General features: G+C 37.1%; 1 protein-coding gene across 1 annotated transcript in view; it reads left to right on the top strand.

Annotated features, from left to right (window-relative positions):
* Window positions 1-17,132, top strand: part of LOC142345884 (profilin-like) — a 183,890-nt gene extending 166,758 nt beyond the window's left edge. The window contains exons 2-4 of the mRNA XM_075398319.1: window positions 6,842-6,953; window positions 13,997-14,127; window positions 16,120-17,132. Coding sequence (XP_075254434.1) covers window positions 6,914-6,953; window positions 13,997-14,127; window positions 16,120-16,365 — 417 coding nt within the window. The 5' untranslated portion in view covers window positions 6,842-6,913 and the 3' untranslated portion in view covers window positions 16,366-17,132. The remainder of the gene's footprint in view (window positions 1-6,841; window positions 6,954-13,996; window positions 14,128-16,119) is intronic.
* The last annotated feature ends 3,085 nt before the right edge of the window (window positions 17,133-20,217 follow it).

Genomic DNA, 20,217 nt, shown 5'->3' on the forward strand with positions numbered 1-20,217 from the left:
TAAAAATAATAATAATATTAATCATAAGAATAATAATGATAATAAAAATAAAAAATAATAGTAATAATCTCTAACAGAAATGTGCCAAGATTTACTTGTAATTAGTAGTGCAAGAGCAAAAAGCTTAATAATTGATTTTGAAAAAACAAACGGTAGGAAACAACATCTATTTATGTGTTCGTTGTTGGTCGTTATATATGACGATGAATCTGAGTTATCTTAATGAGGGCAGATTGGAAAAACTTGTCGCAGTTTGTCAAAAATATACTAAACCGATATTTTTAAGTATGCAAAATATGGCAATAACAGAGTCAACCACTAAAGGTTATGACTTAACATGTCCACGTTTATCGTCAACATTTGATGAAATTACAAACCGTATTATTTGACAAACCTGACTGCTGAACACATCACACATGCAAAAAGCTTCCAACTGAAGCGTTGACATGCATGTTCAACAAAGGTGTATTACGGTTTTGCAATGATTGCACTAAAGCTGTGAAAAAGCTTGTTTGATTTAAGACAATCATAGATTTTGAACTCAAGGATGACATAAGGCAGTCTATGGGAGATCTAATCAGCTTTGTCAGAACTGAAAGCTAAGTCAACACATTTTATAACTGAAACAGCTTAATATCAGCAATGAAAGCTTATCAAAGATGAAAAGTTTGGAATTTTTAATGGCGGGTATACAAGAATTTCCCTTGCAACCAAAAAAAAAAATATTTGGACACTATGCATCATGAAATTAAAGAAACTCAGCGAATCATTGTTTTTCAGTGATAAAATGAAAACAGTCTCAAATTTCAGAAGATAAAGTAATTTAAACAAATCAAGTTTCAAACCAAGACCGCTTTTGGTTAGCTTTAAGTATTGCTGGACGTTAAGAAAATTGCTTGCAAACGCTCACAAAATCGAGAACTATAATCAAGACAAAGCGGCAAAATCATCTTTGTCACCAAATCCCTCACCAATGAAGAAGAAATCAAGGAGAAAAAATGCCTCATTGGTTCTATTTTGTTTTGCCCCCACCTCCCCCCAGCATAATTGGATTATGATTTTCAAGCGTCCAGGCACAAGTGCTATTTCATTACATAGTAACGTGCTATATAACGACATAACATTTGTAACCGGGGACGTAAAAAACACTGGGGAGGCGAAACAGAATAGATCTACCTGATCAAATAATAAAAATTAGTTACAGAACAAGAATACCTACGCGAAAAACTTCGAATCTTGAACCAGAAAGTTTTCGATGATGAGACTGAAATTGATGCATCTCAATGGTGACTAAATCTAAAACCAAAGTCCGTGGAATGTCTTGAATTTTTTATTCCTTATACGCAGTTCAATCAATCATGAGAAACGCACTGAGCTCGCTCACTACGTAAAGTAAAGAACTGTAGACCCTCTCCATTCTTACAGAGACCTGGCTTCATTGCTGTTTTCATCATAACAAGCTTACTTCCTAACTACGCTTTTTCCATTCAGAAGAAACGCTGATACCAAAAAATAATTGTTTTCAAGAATAATGTGTTATGATTGCTATCAAGAAGACTTTGTCTCGTGAGAAATTTTTTTATACAACAGCGTTGATGGAGCCTTCTTAGCTTGTTCTCCCCGTTTTAAGGACCGGAATATTTCACTTGTACGTGTGTTTTTATAACCCCTGAATTCATCAAATCGCTTTCGTTGTGCTATATCACATCAAAATACCGATAGCTACTGTTTGAGAAAATCTTTGGAGTGCAAAAATCATACTTTACAATGTCAACCATTGTCAATCTGCCAGAAACTGATTGACACCACTATTCATCTAAGAAATGATACACACAATTTTGTCGACCTAATTAGTGTTTAATTTTTTTCAGGAAATCTTCGATTTCCCTACTGCAGCACCAGGTAGTTCCACCTTGTCTTAATCAATTCAAATTGGAATCCCGTAAGAAAACAATCTGGAGACTAGTTTGTTACCGAATCTTGAACCAATTGCCCTTAAGGTATGATTCAACCTACTCTCTTCGTATCAAAGGGAAACAAAACAAAAAATAATTCACAACTTCTCTAAGGCTGGATTTGATGAAATGAGTAAACATAATTGACTTACTACTTTATGGATTCTGTTTGAATAACAATACAGTTGTGCTCCAATTATGTAATGATTGGCTTACTCCCACAAAACTTGAAAATGTTCCTAAAATCATCAATGCATAGCTCTCAATTATCACCATGAATTAAACATCCTACATCAACGCAGTTAAGTGTCTTGAACCAGCAAAATGAAACAATGCAAACAACATATGCGAACAATTCACGAAAGTTGCTACCATTATTTAGATAATTGTAAAATTTCGCAACAAAGGACAAAGGACTGAAAAAATCTTCGGAAATTACTTTTCCAAAAGTCAAAAAGTCCAGACGAAGTTCTTGCAGTTTTATACAAAGTTAGTTAAGAGCCATCACTAAATCCTCAAGGTAAATTTTCTACAAAACAAAATGGTGACTTTCCAGGTGATGGGAAAACTTAATAGTCATTCCAACCTACTAAAAAATTTTTTAGGCCCGATCGAGATAATCATAGGCAAGTTTTTCTTCTGACGATTGCAACAAAAACTTTTGAAGGTTGCTTGTTTTTTATGTCCTTACCAACATCTTGAACCAATTTTCTATCGTGATGAAATTAGTTTACGATAAAATCACTCTTGCGTCGTTCAACCTGTGGTTTACCTGAAATCTATCTAAATCAATTGATTCAAAAGAAAATATTGAAATAAATGATACAGATTATAAGAAAGGGGTATTTTTTCAACAAAACAATTAAATCCTGATGTTTGCTACCAAATTATCAAATTACGGCAATCTTATTGAATTGTAAGAACGCAAAGACTTCGCGCAAACAGTTATTTTTCTGGAAGTGTTATAGTTACAAGCGGATATCCACAGTGTTCTCTGTTGGCATTTCGCTACATTGTAAATCATGTCAAGTATTTAACAGAAACTTGCAGAGCTGTTACTCCTCTCTTCTCTGCCGACAACGCTAAAGTCATATCAGTTAATAACTGTAGTCTGATTTGTCAATTGGATCTTACTCGGGTGATTAAATGATGTGAACGGCTCAAAGTTCTCTTAAACGTTGGAAACTTTTCTCATAGCTCAAGGTCTATTTCCATGCATCTTCGATTTCCCTACTGCAGCACCAGGTAGTTCCACCTTGACTTAATCAACCCAAAATGGAATCCCGTAAGAAAACAATCTGGACACTAGTTCGTTACCGAATCTTGATCCAATTGCCCTTAAGGTATGATTCAACCTAAGCTCCTCGTATCAAAGGGAAACAAAACAAAAACTAATTCACAGCTTCTCTAAGGCTGGATTTGATGAAATGAGTAAACATAATTGACTTACCACATTGTGGATTCTGTTTGAATAACAATACTGTTGTGCTCCAATTATGTAATGATTGGCTTACTCCCACAAAACATGAAAATGTTCCTAAAATCATCAATGCATAGCTCTCAATTATCACCATGAATTAAACAACCTACAGGGGTATTTTTTCAACAAAACAATTAAATCCTGATGTTTGCTACCAAATTATCAAATTACGGCAATCTTATTGAATTGTAAGAACGCAAAGTCTTCGCGCAAACAGTTATTTTTCTGGAAGTGTTATAGTTACAAGTGGATATCCACAGTGTTCTCTGTTGGCATTTCGCTACATTGTAAATCATGTCAAGTATTTAACAGAAACTTGCAGAGCTGTTACTCCTCTCGTCTCTGCCGACAACGCTAAAGTCATATCAGTTAATAACTGTAGTCAGATTTGTCAATCGGATCTTACTCGGGTGATTAAATGATGTGAACGGCTCAATGTTCTCTTAAACGTTGGAAACTTTTCTCATGTGTGTTTAGTCCGGGCTTCAACTTGCTGATGTATATAGCTTCGATAGTCACGAGTTTCTCTACTGTAAGACAAGCATCCAGAATTTTCCATTCAATGTCATTCGTGGAGCCACTACATTCAACGAGATGTTGAACCACCTGTGAATACGTCTTTTGATGTTCTGATATACTCCTGGTAAAATGCCGGCTTGTCTGCCCAAAATAAACGGATCCGCATCCATTACATTTTATCTCATATACCACGTAGTTTTTCAGGTCTATATCGATAGATGGTGGGGAGTTATGATCTTAATTTTCGCTTTATGAAAACCACTTGCAAGTAGCATAGTTTCTTCAGTTTTCCAGCAAAAATTTGAGTAAGGTTGCTTGTGTATTGTAGAAAAATTTCATGTTTATCATGAGATCTGATCTTGATTTTCTGATGCTCTTTTGGTGTTGGTTTCAATTGACATTTACTGCCAATCATTATCTTTGCTGAAGTCTGGTCCACTATTTTTGAAGGCCATTCATCTGGATACTGATTTTTTGTCGGGCATGTTTTGTGCTTCTCAAGAGCCTGATCGAAGGCCAACAAATTATATGTTGCTTTAAAATCCCTGTGAACCGTCCGTTGAATCACATTTTTCCTATGCTGAAGGGGTGCACAGCTGCAAAATTCAGTGCTGTTCATGTTTCAATTGGTTTTTGATACCAATGACAGGTGATATTATTTTTGCTGCTCACATTTCCTTTGATATGAAGAAAATCCAAATCTTTTTCCATGGTCACTTTTTCTATGGTATATTGAAAGTTTTTGTGGAATTATTTTGCAAATTTTAATTACTTGTCCGGGTCACCACGAAACGCGCAGATAATGTCCTCGATATATTTTTTGAACATTTCATACCCTCCAACTGCCCTTCTGTCTGTTGATTGCTGCGCTACAAACAACTCCATGTTGGCGTATTCCTCATTTAATATCTTTTGGCATCTTGCATGAAACCAGTTCTTGCATGATTCGCATTCTACTCATATTCATCGGGAATTCACTCTCCGGTTGCAGTCTTTGCAGTGCCCGTTTTGATTAGATCTAGAGATATTTTCATTAAGTTCTGGTTTTTGCAGTGATGACTCGAAGAATTTCATCCACACGTTTGCTAACATTACAACCTATAATGCACCCACAGCTAGACCATCTGATTGTACATAACAGATCCTTTAACATTTAAAATGAACATTTGTCACCATCTAGCCTTGATAAACTTTTCGTTGCAGACCTATCTTTTTAGGTAATTTGCTAGGCCATAAAGCCTCGCTGGTTGTGAATTAGTTGACCTTGGTCTTTGGTAAATTTTGTCACTACTTTTCCTCTGCTTCATCAGTTTTTGCAGGCTGTTATTTATCTGCTTTTCTCTTTTGCAATCTTTGTCAAATGGTACCGCCAGCAAATCCTTGGTTTTTAGGTAATCATGCCCCTCCAGCCCTTGGCGTTTCGCGTAAATATTTTGCATAGCATTTTTTATGACGCCTCAATTTCACAAAGCTTCTCACCCTCCCTTTTGTCCTCGCGTAAATCACGTACAATTTTGTCTACGTCTGCCAGGAAATGCACCTCATAAAACTTGTCTCTCACAGGGTTTTTAGGTCCAAACAAAAGTATGTCATGTACAAACGTTGGAAGTTCATCGCCATCTATTTTCACAACATTATTATGGCAGCCATTCCGCAGTGGTCTACCCTGTCTCTCTGACACTTATCAAGACTATAAGTCTATTTTGAACCCTTGCCGAGTGATTCTTTTTTTCACGCCTAATGCTGCTAACATCGGATGGCATCAGTTTTGGTCTCATCTTTTCCCTAAAATTACTCCTTCTTGGTTCACGTTTTTCCCTCAACACTTTGCGTCCTTTTTCCGCACGGTTTCTTGTTTCAGGAGTTGTACTTGAAAACTGTGCACAGCTTGTTCAGAAAAAACTTCACTTTTAGGAGAACGAAACCTCAAAAAATCCGGAATGATATTGTTTTAAAAATTCAATTCGGTAATTGCAGATTGGGACGTTATTTAAAGTTTTCAAGAAATCAAGATAGAGTTTGTAACAGTTTGATTTTTTCAAAATATACCTGAGCCACGTCACAATTTGTTAATGTATAAAATGAATATGTATTTACATTTGTCTAAGACCACAATTTAACCAATTCTAGGAACTATCTGTTAAAAAATTAAATGAAAATTTTTTTTATACAATATTTAGCCTATCTACAACTCATAAGAACAGCTGTTATCATTTTCTCTAAAAACATTCCGATTCCGGATTTATCGATTTTTGCCCAAGTTCTTGCCTTTTCCCTTCCTGAGCAACCCTCTTAAATTGTATTGATAGCGGATCACTGTCTCCATGGTCTTAATCTCCAACCCAGCTTCCTGATGCGGCTCGCAATACTTTCCTGGCTGCGTCGTCCTTGCAGTCGTATCGTACCGCTTTCTCTGTACCTACAGTTTTAGGATTTATTTCTTTCTAAATATATTGTGTCATTTCGACTTTAACAGTGATCAATTTGTTTTTTTGAGGACCACACTCATTACGGAGTGACGACGAACTGAAATTCGACCATTCAAATCGAAGCCTTCAAATTTGCCAGCAACGCGTCTTCCTTAGAACTGTACCACTAGACTTCCACAATGTGTACAATTAAAAAAATGTGGGTTTGAAAAGTCGACTACTCAATTTTCTGTTGAAAATGACGGAACACTACTGAATCTACTCCGTTTCGGACTGCTGTGTCATTTTTGATCCCCAGTACAAATTTGGGATTGCATAGCGCGCTATAGATTAAGACCAGGTGTATGCCCACTAAGCTTCGGGTCTTAAATTTCTTCAAAGTTGTATTAAAAGTAACGTTTTTTGCAAAGCACATTTTTAGAATTAGATGAGTTTATGCTGTTCTTTTTCAATTTTTCAGATTTGAGTTGTTGCTGCATAACCCGGCACCTTGCTGTCCTGTCTGTTCTTCGAAAAAAGACATCATTACAATGTCTTGGGATTCCTATATCGATACTGTAATTGGATATTGTAAGTTGAATTATGACTATACTCTGTTATTGGGTCACTTATACACTTATCGTGTCATTTCATAGAAGATTGCTCAGGAATGACACCGATTTATCGACCAGAAGCAAAAATGAACAACCATTTAAGAACAACAATCGATTTAAGAACGTATTTTTCCACAGTTGTTGGTTCCTTCCACTTTCCTATTTACCTCTCGCTACACCAAAAACAAAACTTTGATATAACTTGGTTTACAAAAATGCACGCGATACTACGAGCAAAACCGTTCTTTAGTACTGCTGAGTACGTCAACTGTCAAGCTGAGATTGTCAAAAAAGATATAGCACTTGTCATGTTTAAAAAGAAGGACTTCTGACAGATGTTCTTTCAAATTGAAAAATTGTATATAGAAAGTCGAAAAATTTGCTAAATAGGTAACTAAGAGAGTTCAAACGTTATCAAAGAATTAAAAGGTGCACTAAAGTAAAATTCAAATTGACCACAGCTTATGATTTCAACAGCCTGTTTGATATCAGGTGCAATGAACATCGACTCATAATTTTTAAATAAGAAAACAATTATTTTTGAGCTCTGAAGTAGACTATCGAATACAAAGGGTATATTGTACAAGAAGTTGCTATAAAGGGTATATTGTATAATACCAGTTGCATTTGTTGAAAAAACAGAAATACATTTCTTTAGTAAAAAAAATATATCTTTTTAAATAGCCGCACAGCGATAGCTGTGGATATTATTGGCCTTCTCTTGGTTTTTTTTACAATTCAAAGAATTTGAATTGTATTGGTGCGCTGTCTTTTTTGAAGACCTGTTCACACATTTTTATGATTTTTGAAGTCAAATTGGAGTAGTGATTTTGGTCACGCCGAAACAGGAAATGGAGCGAAAAAGCGAGTGGTTCTGCGACGTGAAATGTTTTCGCTCTAATTTTAAAGTAGAGAAAAAACGGTGTTTGAACAAAAATTCGCTTTCTTGCTAGTGGTTTTTTGTTCACATGCGACAATTTCACTTTGATTTTTACTGTTTTTTCGCTTTTGTGAATCGGAGTTTTTGTGAATCGGAAAAAAACTAGGCCTAGAATGAACTATGAATGGATTGGGGAAAACCATTTAGAAAAAAATAAATGGTTTTCCCAATTCATTCATAGTTCATTCCAGGCCTAGTTTTTTGGTTCAACCAAATTTCCATTTCTCGCTAGTGGTTTTTTTGTTCACATGAGGCATTTTGACATTGGTTTTCCGTTTTTTTATATTTTCAATCTGATTTTTTTTAGAAATGGTTTTCCCAATTCACTAGTAGTCCGTTCTAGGTCTAGTTTTTTGTTTAGTCAATGAAAATTCTTTGAATTGTACATCAGGACTTGTCCTGCTATGTTTTTTATTTCGTCGTCGCGATTTTTTGTTACGACCATATGACGTCACAACCACTTCAAATCTGCTTTTCATTCGTTCATACAATTTCAACCGAAGTGCGTGCGTGACGTCATTTTTCGCTCTTAGTGGACGAGTTTTTTGTTCATTCGCGTGATTATCTTTTTGGTTACACTTGACTTACCTCACTCTCAAAAATGACTTCCACACTTTGAAATTGACTTTTATTTACTTTAATTCAAAGAGATAAGGTCAAATGGATGTGTGTCACTCTAAATGAAAGTTATTTGAGAGCAGCTAATAGAGGCAGCAAAAACTTATACAGATTTTTAATCAAAATATAACATCAGTCTTCAATGAAAAGACAAATTTTTGGGCTTGTTTTTTACTGCTTTTTGAGACTGCAGATCTACGAAACTATTGCGGCTATTTTCTGCCAATCTGCCAGTTATGTTTATGAAGGAGAGGAAAATTGGAGGCGACCTTTGCCGCGCGCGTTTGACCTGATAAAGAAGTAATTCACCTCTCCGTTCTGTGCTGTATAAAAGTTTCAAGTCAGCTGGAGTCCTTAAGGGTTTGCATTGATCCATTTGAAACCGCTCAGCCATTGTTTTTACATAGTGCACTTGATAAACTGTGTCTGCCCTCTTCTCGTTCAATCATGAGGCCCAGAAACCGATGTCTGTCCTCTTCTCTGTCCTCCATGTGAAAAGTTGCTTTAGTGCTTTCTTGACATCGAAGATCACCAGTATGAAGGTGTCACCATCCGTCTCTGCTCCTGCCAACAAGCAGTAATCGTTCCTGCTTCTGGTGAACCCCTGTCTCTGTCTCATTAGGAAGCTGACCAACTCCTTGTATCACTTGTTAGCAGCCTGTTTCGTAAATAGATCTTTTTGAGATGGCATACAAAATTCTCCCCATCTAATCCTCGTTTCCTGTGGTTGCTCCAGATACACTTCTATGCACAGAAAAGCCGTTTTGACATCAAACTGGTGCATCTTATGGCCCCGTATTGCTGATAGCCTAAATAGAATACTGAACATCTCGGGCCTTCATGTCGCTAAAGGTCAGTTGTCCAATTGTCCCACTTGTTTGAAACCCTTCGCCACATAGCCTGCTTTGTATTTGTCGACTCGACCACTAGGTTCCGTTTCAGCTTTCATACCCATTTGCACGGAGTGACGTCCCTGTCTGTTGTCACTAGGTCTCCAGTCTCGTTATCATGGATTGCCTCGACCGTCCTTCATTGTGGAACGTTCCCTGCTTGTGTCCGTCGTCTGGGCTCTGCTGGCCGTTTGTCCGGTGCATATCTATTGAAGCCAACATTCTCCGACTATTCTCCGTCTTTTGTCATTGTCTTCCAGTGAGTTTGAGTCTTGTTGCAGTGGTGCCTCCTCAACATCTCAGACCTCTTGTCTTTGTTGTTTTTTGGGTGCTCGGGCTCTTTGTGTCATGCCATTCCTACTTTTTGTGGCAGTAGATGTGCGCTGTCTCTTGCCATCGTCTTGATCATTATTTGGATGCTGGATCCCCAGTGAGGTTTTCCAGTTCTCACCTAGTATCTCAGGCGTCTCTGTGCAGTCAGGTTTGAGCCAACTTCGGGCTCCTTGATAATGACCTCCAGCTGCCATCACCTTGCATGACTTGGGTATATGCACGAGGTACCGTTCTCACCCTCCGTTTTAACCAAAAAATTTTCTTTCCAGTGCCCTGGGTTCAATTTTGCTGACCTCTTTGTTCCTTTTCCTCGAAGACTCTGCAACCAATTATAGAAGAAAGAGGTCGGCAAACTTGAACCCAAGGTACTGGAAGGAAAATTCTTTGGATTAAACGGAGAGTCAAAACGGATACGTCGTGAATACACCCGAACTCTGGGAAAATGGCAACCTTATGATAGTCACGATGACTGTGCACCAAATATAGAGTTTATTAATGGAAAGCTTGTTTCTTTTACCGCACATTAGCTCTGCTGCGCATCTCATCTCAGAACCAATTTTCTGATCCCTGCTGCTTGGAGAATTTCTGCTCCTACATCAGCTTGGAAAATCCTGAGTCAATTTCCTATCGCACCTCTGTGAACCCATTCTGTTGTGGCGTCTCTGGTATGGTATTCTTTGTAGAATGCCTGCATCTGAGCTGTACATCTTGAACTGCTCTGAGAGAAGCTTCTCACATTCGCTTGTCGCAGCTTCTTGGGTGTCCCCACACAAAGATTAAGCTTCTTCAGGCTGGCCAGTGCTTCACTTTTTGCCTTATGCAAGTCCGCAAACGAACTTTGTGTTTTGGTCTGCAAACACAATGCGGAATTGGAACCCTGATAGTGTCTGTACTCTGAATGGTCCAATCGCGTCTGTGACACCCGCCCCAGTTTCTTCTGCTTGGGATTCTGTCACTCCTGGTACTGGAGTCTTTCTGGTCTTGGCCAATGCTCATGCATTGCACACATATTTGTTCCTCCACTGCATCTGGTAATTTCTTGACCACACCTGATTGATTTAAATGACCCGTGCGTTTGTGAAACTTCCGTGCACTGTCAAGTTTCAAACGGTTGGAGCTCATATTGAAGTCAAGTCGCTGCGGGGTAAGTAAAGCAATTTTTTTCTTGTGCTGGAGTTTAATGCCGCTGTTTTTTCTCAAGTTTTAATGTCCACATTTCGTTCATCCTGAGACTGATAGGAGGTTTGAGGAATAGTCAGGCACACACAAAATAATCTTGAGATCGCAGTAGAATTCCCGTTTGGGCTATGCTGAACCTCGCACCACTCTGGAGGCCTCTGTTGGTGTTGCTGACCAGTGGTTGAATGGGTGCAAAGTCCAGGAACGTATCGATGTTTCTCACTGTCATCTGTTTAACCACTGCCCACTAGCATGCCTGCTGTCTTCTACTCATTAAGAGCCGCCCAGTAGTCCTCGTCTACTGTAGACAATGTTAGCCTCATCGCCACGACTCTTGTTTGCCTCCTTTTTGTCTCCTGCATGCCCTGTCTATGAGCCTTCTCACTCGACCTGATTCGATGCGATGTCTCCTTTCTCCAGCAGTACTTGGCGAAGTGTCCAATGGTACCACACACTAAGCAATTTTCTTTCTTGGCTCCCTTTTTCAAATAACCTTCTACTGCTAGTGGCACTGAACCCCTATGTTCCTTGTGCTCTCTTGTGAGTTTGCAGCCTTTTTCCTCAACTCTTCGAAGTTTGTTGCCGGGATGAGGCTTTCATGAATAATGAAATTTTTAGAGCTTTGGCAAACCCGAGCATTGAGAAGCAAAGCATTGAGAAGGGTATCTGAGACTGCTTTCCTCGCTTCTAAAAGCCTTGAGAGCAACTTTTGTTCTCTGATGAAGAAGCTGTCCAGACCCGCAGCTCTTGGAGCCGCTGTCGGGCCGGCTGCGCCACCACTGTCGGTGTCTCCACGCTCCGAAATCGTCAAAGCCTTTGTTTTTTCTACAATGCCATCTTCACACAGTCATGTCTCATCTGCATGAAGGTTGTTGCGCCTAGAGTCGGTGCCAGGTTGTTTTTTTCTCCTTGTCTTAAATTTCCTCGTATGCATCCTTCAGAACCTGGTGGTTCTTCTTATTGCTTGCCCCATTGGTTAGCGGTTCAGGCTTTTTGGGTTGCTCCTCTGTTTCCAGTAGTGCTTTGCAGAGCCCCTTCTGCACCATTGCTGGAAATCTTGTGCTCCAGATTCGAAATTCTTCTGTCTTTTACTGTGTAGGTCAACAGCTTCACTCTCTGTTGATCTGTTGTAATGCAAGCACACAAAACAGTTTTGAAAAGAAAACAACATAAAAGGTTTGACTTTCAGCATCAAATCAGTTTTGTTTCAGAAAATGATTTTATGACTTGGGCCCATATCCTGTTAGGGTTTCTATGCAGATCCTGTGAAACTACTGAGAAAATGGACTAATGTTCGATTCGAACCATCATCTCCTACTTGCAAGGCTAGTTTGCTAACCATTACAGCAAATTGTCTTAAGCTCTCGAACTTGGCATTTTTTGTAACTCTTTAAAATGTCCTTGTTTGCTCCTCAAGGCTTCTTTTCTCTAGCCAAATATGCATTGAACAGGTAAAGCTTCTTGTCAGGATATGTCAAGCATATCTTGTACTCAATTTACATTAGGTTGTTTTCTGTCACCCTTCTAACGTTTTACCGATAACATTTAGTCGCCGAATAATTCATTGAGTAAATGAATTTGAAATTGTTCAATTATAACTAGTAAATCACCAGTCAAACTAGAAAAATGAATTGTTTGAAACAGCTGAAAAGGATCTAAAAAACAGGAATATTTTGGAAAAATTAGGAGGCTTTGCGGAAAACTTCAAGCCCTCAGCTTCACAGACCCAAAATTTGAAAAAGTTATGAAAGCATCGATTTTTTGTGTTAATCGTGCTACCGAAAATTATCTAACTTACAAAAAATTCATAAGTTACTTTGTTGAACAGGTAATCTATGAGTCAGATCGACGTCAAGTAGAGACTAATATGTCCAAAAAACCATATGTCCAAAACTGTTAAAGTTAATGAATTGTTAGAAAATTTTTAAATGTTTGAGCATTTATAAAGTGGTAAGCCCGATTGCATTGAGTTAAAAATTTTTGTAAATTTGACTTCGCGGTGTTGGAAAAGCAGGATAAATTGCTGGAAGGCTTGGCGTCAAGTTAAATAGGTTATTAATTGCTCTTGAACGCATTTCATAGCAATTATTGTAAACGTGTGTCTTTTTTTATGCAAAATTTTTGCTAAAAATTTTGACTTTTCGAGTGACTTTTACGCCCTTGACTTTTGCGTTTTGCGTGATCTAAAATTCTCAATCACAATTTCAAGTAGCTGAACTCAATTGGCAATATAATACTAAAACTCAAATGATAAGTGCGCCGAAACTGGTGCCATTTTAAACTTTAAATCTTAATAGTGGTATATGTTAACCTCTAATGTGGTTATTTGAAGCCCACTACTGAACTTTTTAGTCCCATTTAGGTTCCCCCTACCCCCCCCCCCCCCCGGACTGAAGCAGGCCGCAATTGATTAGAGCTCCCACTAGTCGTTCAAGAGCAATTCTTCCGACGTTTAGTCGGTTATGTTTATTCAAATTTTTACGCTTGTTTTTCACCTTGAAAACATTTCTCCTCAGCAACTTCAGCAGACACTGCTGTCCATACCCTGCTAGCTCTAAATTTGCGTAAAAAGTAATTGAAGAAATTTGTGAAGATATCTTACAAAAAAGACAGAGCACGAATGAAATTACATATATTCCGATTATATAAAAGTTATAAAACCACATTTTTAAATTCAAAAGCTACATTTGAAATCTACTCGTCGCGTACCTTCAAATGGTACCACTCTTATCTTTCTAAAGTGTGCTGAATTTTGGCGGGAGAAAAAGACCGTCTACCATATAGATCCGTACATTTCATTGAAAATATTATAACAACAGTAGGAAATCCGTGTTCATAAATTTCTTAAGTTGCGCAGAGGTTTTGAATTTATTGATTGATTGGCGTTCCTTTTGCTGGTTGAATAATGGAACAGTTATTCAAGGTCGAGTTTCGGCCGAAATAACTGGTCTTTCAGCTGTAGCTGAGAAAGGTCATAGCTGAGTCATTTCCCAAGTATTTATCACAGCTAGAGGAGATTTTGGTGAATGTGAATAACATATTTGTTCTGCTTCCTTTCAGCTGTGGACGAATCTGGGAACCAACACGTGGACAAAGTGTGTATCATAGGGAGAGAAGGTACAAAGTGGACTACAGATGAACACCCATCTGCCATAAAGATACAGGCGGATGAAATCAATGCCATTGTTAAGGTTATTACAGTATTCAATTCCGTTATCAAGTTATGTTCTTGCCGCCGACTCTGTTTAAAGGCCCCGGGTAACATTGAATGGGCTGATTACTTAGTTATACCACCTTTGAGAACATTTTGCTATAGAGGTTTTTGCGTTGTTTTTTCATAATTTGACGTGTGAAAAACATATCTATAGAAGCTCAAAACAGATCACGTCATTTTAGTTTGACTGCATATAGTGCATCACATCCTTCAGTTGTGGTGGCAACTATAATAAATGAACAAGAAGGCTCGCATGAGTCTAGGCGCGGCGCAGAATATTCCCACAATCGCATTTGAAAGCTTAAAGTGCATCATTTCAACACATCTGAAATGATACCGTAGACACGTATGCCTTCCATATAGAGGAAATTCCTTTTCTGCGCTTAATTTTTTGAAAATTGTTAACAAAAGGGGCGACAAAAACCAGTCCCACGTCCCAATTTGTTTCAATGATTGTTCTGATTTTGCCTCCTCAGTTCATCCGGACTTCATTTATCACTTTTTAATAGCCTCCGTCAGCCCTAAACAGCTATTATTTAGGCGCTCTGCTTTTTACAATTCAAAGAATTGAATTGTATTGGGGCGCTGTCTTTTGTAGAGATCTGTTCACACTTTTTCACGATTTTTGAATTCAAATTCGAATCGTGATTTTGCCGAAATAGGAAGTCGAGCAGAGCACGCTGAAATCGGAAATTGAGCGAAAAAGCGAGTGGTTTTGCGGCGAGTTTTTATTCTCTCGAATTTCAAAGCAGATTGAGAAAACGGTGTTTGAACAAATATTCGCTTTCTGTCAGGTGGTGTTTTGTTCACATGCGGCATTTTGACCTTGATTTTTACTGTTTTTTCTATTCGATTTTTATGATTGGATTTTTTTTTCTGAATAGCTTTTCCAATACATTCAATTTTCAGGTTTTTGGTTAGTCAATGAAAATTCTTTCAATTGTAGGTCAGGACTCGTCCTGCTGTTTTTCAATTCGCTTTACCTTTTGGTCACGTTTTTCGTTTTACGTCAGTCACGATTTTCACGTTTGCCTCGTGACTTTACTCACTCATGTTTTAATTGAATGGATTTTAACTTCTTTCACTCATTGGAAAACGTAATGTAAATACGGCCAAAGTTGGAATAGCAAAATCAAAAGGAAAGGGATAAACAAAGAATGACCGGTCATTAAGTCAAAGCATTAGGTTATCAAAGTTCATTAAAGCGAATGCTAGCTGGCATGAGTATTATGCTAAATAGCCTTCAGTTTAGAAGCTGAATTAAATTTAATTTTAGAATCTTACCAAATATGCAGAATTTACGCACCATTAAAGAACTGCAGAGGCGGCGAACATCAGCTTGCCAACTTTGTGTGGTGTTGCGCAAGTGATTAGACTTGTGCATTAAATTTGTTTCAACAGGCTGCAGGAAAACCTCGAGTTCTTTGGCCTTTGTTATTTGTTTAAATGAAAAGAAAAAAAACAGATTGGAAAAGCATCACAAGTTCTCTAATAACCCTCGTATTTTAGGTGTTTTCGATTGATTTTTTATCTTTTTAGTTGTCAATAAAGCCGTTATTTACTTGAGACTTGATCTTGATATCAAGTCTTATTTACTTGAGACTTGGTCATTTTTTTTATTTTGATATTACAGTTTTTCTCTCCTTTCTCTTCAGCCGATTGGTTTACCATAATAGTTGTTATAGAACACAAATTTGACTGCCCTTTGTCAGTTGTCTTTGACGTATTATTCCCTTCCAGGGAGGAGTTGCAAAAGGGTCTTTTCGGCGCGCAGCTTTTTTCCTGTTATTTTCGCCTTCAGTAGATAAATATATCTGGCCTGGTTTAGGTTAGCCTCCCCCTACTTCGTAGGCCTGTTACATTTACGCGCCCATTGCACGTGCTATATAATACTGCGCCATCTGCCATATGATTTGCAACGGGACATGAACGACGAATCCTAAATTTGAACTGATGTTTTCTTTTTTAGGCCTTCGAGAATAAAGATTTCTCTGCGTTCCAAACTGGAGGAGTGACAGTGGAGGGTGTGTGCTATCGGTTCTTGAGGAGTGAGGATGATTTGGTTCTGGCCAAACAGAAGGACCAAGGAGCCCTAGTAGTGCAGTGCAGTAAGTCTGCCATTGTGATTGCCCACATGCCAGAGGGGAGACAGCAGGGCAAGACTAACCATGCAGTCGCAAGAGTGGTCGAGTATTTGTTGAGTGTAGATATGTAGATATTAATATGGCCACTTTCACATAGTCATCCAGAGTCAAAATTTGTTCGCACAATTAAATTTTTGCTTGTTAATTGGATTATCGTATCGCGAATTTTATATCTGTAAGCGTTCAAATATTGATGTGTAGTTGCCGAAGTACTGATCAAAAGTTATGCCAACAATTTGTTGCATCGAGGAAAGAATATTTCCAAAATTTTTCATTTGGACATATAACTTATTCTAGGTTCACTTTCATCTTGTTTTGCCCGGAAAGTAGTTGCAGTTTTTTTGCCATTATCATCACTAGTGAGTTGATAACAGTCAAGTTGCACTTGCAGTAATCCAAATCCAGCTATTACATTCCTCATAACTGATTTAGTAGAGAGATATCTGTGCTATGTAAATACCTAAATTCACTTTTCAATCAATATTTGGGGGATAAGTTTGCTCGAATTCTTTTCATTAATTATGAAAAGATGATTGGCATGTCGGCTAAAACTGAAAGAAAGGCCAAACTTCTTCTACTTTTATCCGAAAATAAATTGTTCTAAAAGCAAAAATATTGATTGTTTACAACTGATCCCCTTTCGTTCTAGTTTACTCAAAATAACTGCGAGCATGTTAATATGACAACTAAAATAGTTGCAAAGCGATTTTAATATATTCTGTGCAATATTTGACGAAGGAATAAATGTGCGAGAACTTATTTAATGTGTAAATTTTAGTGCAATAACGATTTCGTTTTGATGAATTTGACCGTTTAACTAAATGACCGGAAGCTGTTTCCTCCAAAATTTAGAGTTAGTATTGAAAATAAATTTTGAAGAGGATTAGTAATCTTGGTCGGTGTTCGACAACTTCATTTCGTAGAAAATTTTGCACTGGACTTGTAATTGACAATTTATAGACTGTTTTAAATTGCGTATTGACACTAGATCTGTCACTGAGGAAACAACTCATTTAGAAAAAAAAACCGGTATTTTTGCTGCTTTAATTTTAACGCTGCTGTAAGCAGTTTCGGTGCTTTTTAATGGTTAGAAACCGATTTATCAATTCAAATTATACATCATTTATTTAATTAATACAAAATATAATATAAATTCTTGAATTATCAACTGCTATGCAATGTGAGCTTTGATCAAGCTATTGTCGTTGCCAAGTGCTGCCAAATTAGTGATTTCAGTCAATCTGATGCAGTCAAAAGAATGACCAGTGCCAATTTTAATAAACTGAATATTCTTTGTTGTAATGATTTACAAAATAATTCTAAATTTATTAATAAATATTTTGCAGTTGTTCTGTTAAATTGACAATTCACGCAAAGCAGTCCTTTTGTTATACTGAATTTTGTTACCCAGCTGTTTCTTGTCGAGGTTTCTTTAACTGATATTAAGTCTTAGTCGTATTTTTAAATGCCTTAGAAATGGTTCATATGGCTGTGTTTCTGGGTACTTTTGTTTCATCCGTCATTTTCGGTTATATTTTAATTAATATTGTTCAGGTCTCGCAGTTTCTTCCTGTTTTTATTGTAGTTAGAATATAATAGGCGACATAGGTGTAAAATCGTTCTGAAAATTTTGAACTGCCAACAATTTTTGGTGGCTGTCTTTGGTTTCTAATGCTTCTCTGGGCCAGTTTCTTAGAATTAATTCCTTGATTGTGAGATTAAACTGATTGTTCCCACACTTATTGAAAATGGGAGAGCTTTATGCCAGCCCAACTTTTTTGTGCAGACTCTTTGGACATTTTTGAGGTCATCCCAGGCTAGTGGTATCAAATTCAAGCTCCCGGTTAAAAATAAAAATTTAAAGTATGCTTTTTTCAAGTTTTTGACCAAATTTTGGTAGCATTACAGTAAATTTTGCTCAAACTTTGGCCAAATTTGACGAAATCGTTTTCTTTCGGCGATTTGAGATGAGTGAGTTCTATCGATGGCATTCCTGGGCACTCGTGATGTTCAATTTTATCAAAATTGCGAAAAAAGCGGAGTTTGGTAGCACTTTAGCCTAAATTGTGATATCAAATTTTCTTTTAGAAAAATTTGTTCTTTCGACCATTTAAGATCACTAGCTAATTTTTAGAGCGGATTTGAGAACAGCACTTGTGCATAATATCTTTCTAATGCTCTCACTATATTAAGTCAATGTAAACGTAAACTAAAAGTGTAAACGACGAGTTTTTGAGAAAAATTTTGAAGCAATTTTTCAGCGTAATTTTCACCAATGAGCTGTTGGCTTCTCTTATTTTTGATAGCCGCAAAGCGATAGCTGGGGCTATTAGTGGCCGCCAATTGTTTTTTGTTTTGCCGTCAAGATTTTTGTTACGAGCATCTGGCGTCAAAATCACCTCAAATCTGCTTTTTGTCCATTCGTTCATGCAATTTAACTGAATTGCATGCGTGCGTTCACTCATAGTGGTTTTTTGTTAATTCGCGTGATTAAATTTTTGGTCACACGTGACTTACCTCACTCTCAAAATTGACTTCCTCACCAGAGATAAGGTCAAGAGTGATTGCGTGTCATTCTAATTGAAGGGTATCTGAGGGCAGCAACCTTCAGTTTTGAAAACTACTTAAAATGTTCGGTTTCCTTTTCTTTTTTTTACTTTGTTTTTTTTTGTTGATTTTTTCTGGCTCAACCAGTGAAAAAAAAACAATAGGAATCAACTGTCTTTGACGACTTATTCTGCTCAAATAGGTTTGCATTTCATAGTTGTTTGATCGAATTTCAGCGTCGTCTTTTGACAAGATCGCATAGATATTGGTTTTCTAAAAGTCGATATAAGGTCAAGTTAGGAGCTTGACTAAATTCACGCTGGAGAAGTACAGATACCAAAAAAAACAAACAGCTTTAGGGCGAAAATTTCAACTTTGATAGAGAATAGAATATGTCAAGCATTTGCTTTGATGTAGAAAATTTTATTTCCTCCCCTATTTAGTTTGGTCGATAGTTTTTTGTGCCAATAATGGCATGTGCTTTTTTGCGATCAAGCAACTAGCCATCTATATATTTTTTGCTTAATAGTCAAAGTTTGTATTTATCTAGGGAAAACCGGTTTTTAAAAATTTTGATGCTTCGTTATTTTCTGGATTTGGTTATCTCCATAATAGTGTTCCTTAGTGTCATTGTTGAACAATTTTTCTATAAAATTAGATGATAAATTGAAAAACTTAGTAAGGCATTTTTTTGCCGAATTGTGATTTGAATTAAATTTGAGAACTTTTGGTCAGAAAAAAAAGATTTTCAAATTTTTCAAATGGAGGCTTAAAATTCTCTGCTCTTGTATTTCTATTTGATTCTTGATAGTCAATAATTGAAAGATCTTAAGCGTCCTTGATTGTATATGATTGTCTGTTTTCAAGCTGCTTGTATGTAGCTAGCGTCTTTAACGATTTTATACGTATTTGTTCAAAATAGTTTGCGAGCTTTTGATTTAGGTTCTAGACTTCTGTCTTGATTTTCTCATCTCAAACTAGATTCTTTATTAAATTATTATGTTGCTTTGGTTGTAACTAACTTGTGCTGTTAATAGAGTGTGAATGAAGTTGGGTTTTGGGGGGTTGACGTCATTCTTATTTTATCCCTGTTTTTGATATCGCTTTTATCCTTGATTTTCACTTTTTTGGTTTCATCCCAGACTAGGCGTATCAAGTAAAAGCTCTCGGCTAAGTATAGGCTTTTTAAAATTTCTCACAGCTTTCAAATTTTGTCAATTTCGTAACATATAATGTCAATTTTGCTTGATTTTTGGTTACCGTTTTTTCCATGGCATTCCAGGGTACTCATTATCTTTTCGATCTTTTAAAAAACTTAGATCTTCTTTCGATCATTTAGGTGGATTTGAGAATAGCACCTATGCAAAATATATTTT

This window comes from Convolutriloba macropyga, chromosome 9 (genome assembly GCF_964194025.1).
Source record: "Convolutriloba macropyga chromosome 9, txConMacr16.3, whole genome shotgun sequence".
Classification (NCBI taxonomy): domain Eukaryota; kingdom Metazoa; phylum Xenacoelomorpha; order Acoela; family Convolutidae; genus Convolutriloba; species Convolutriloba macropyga.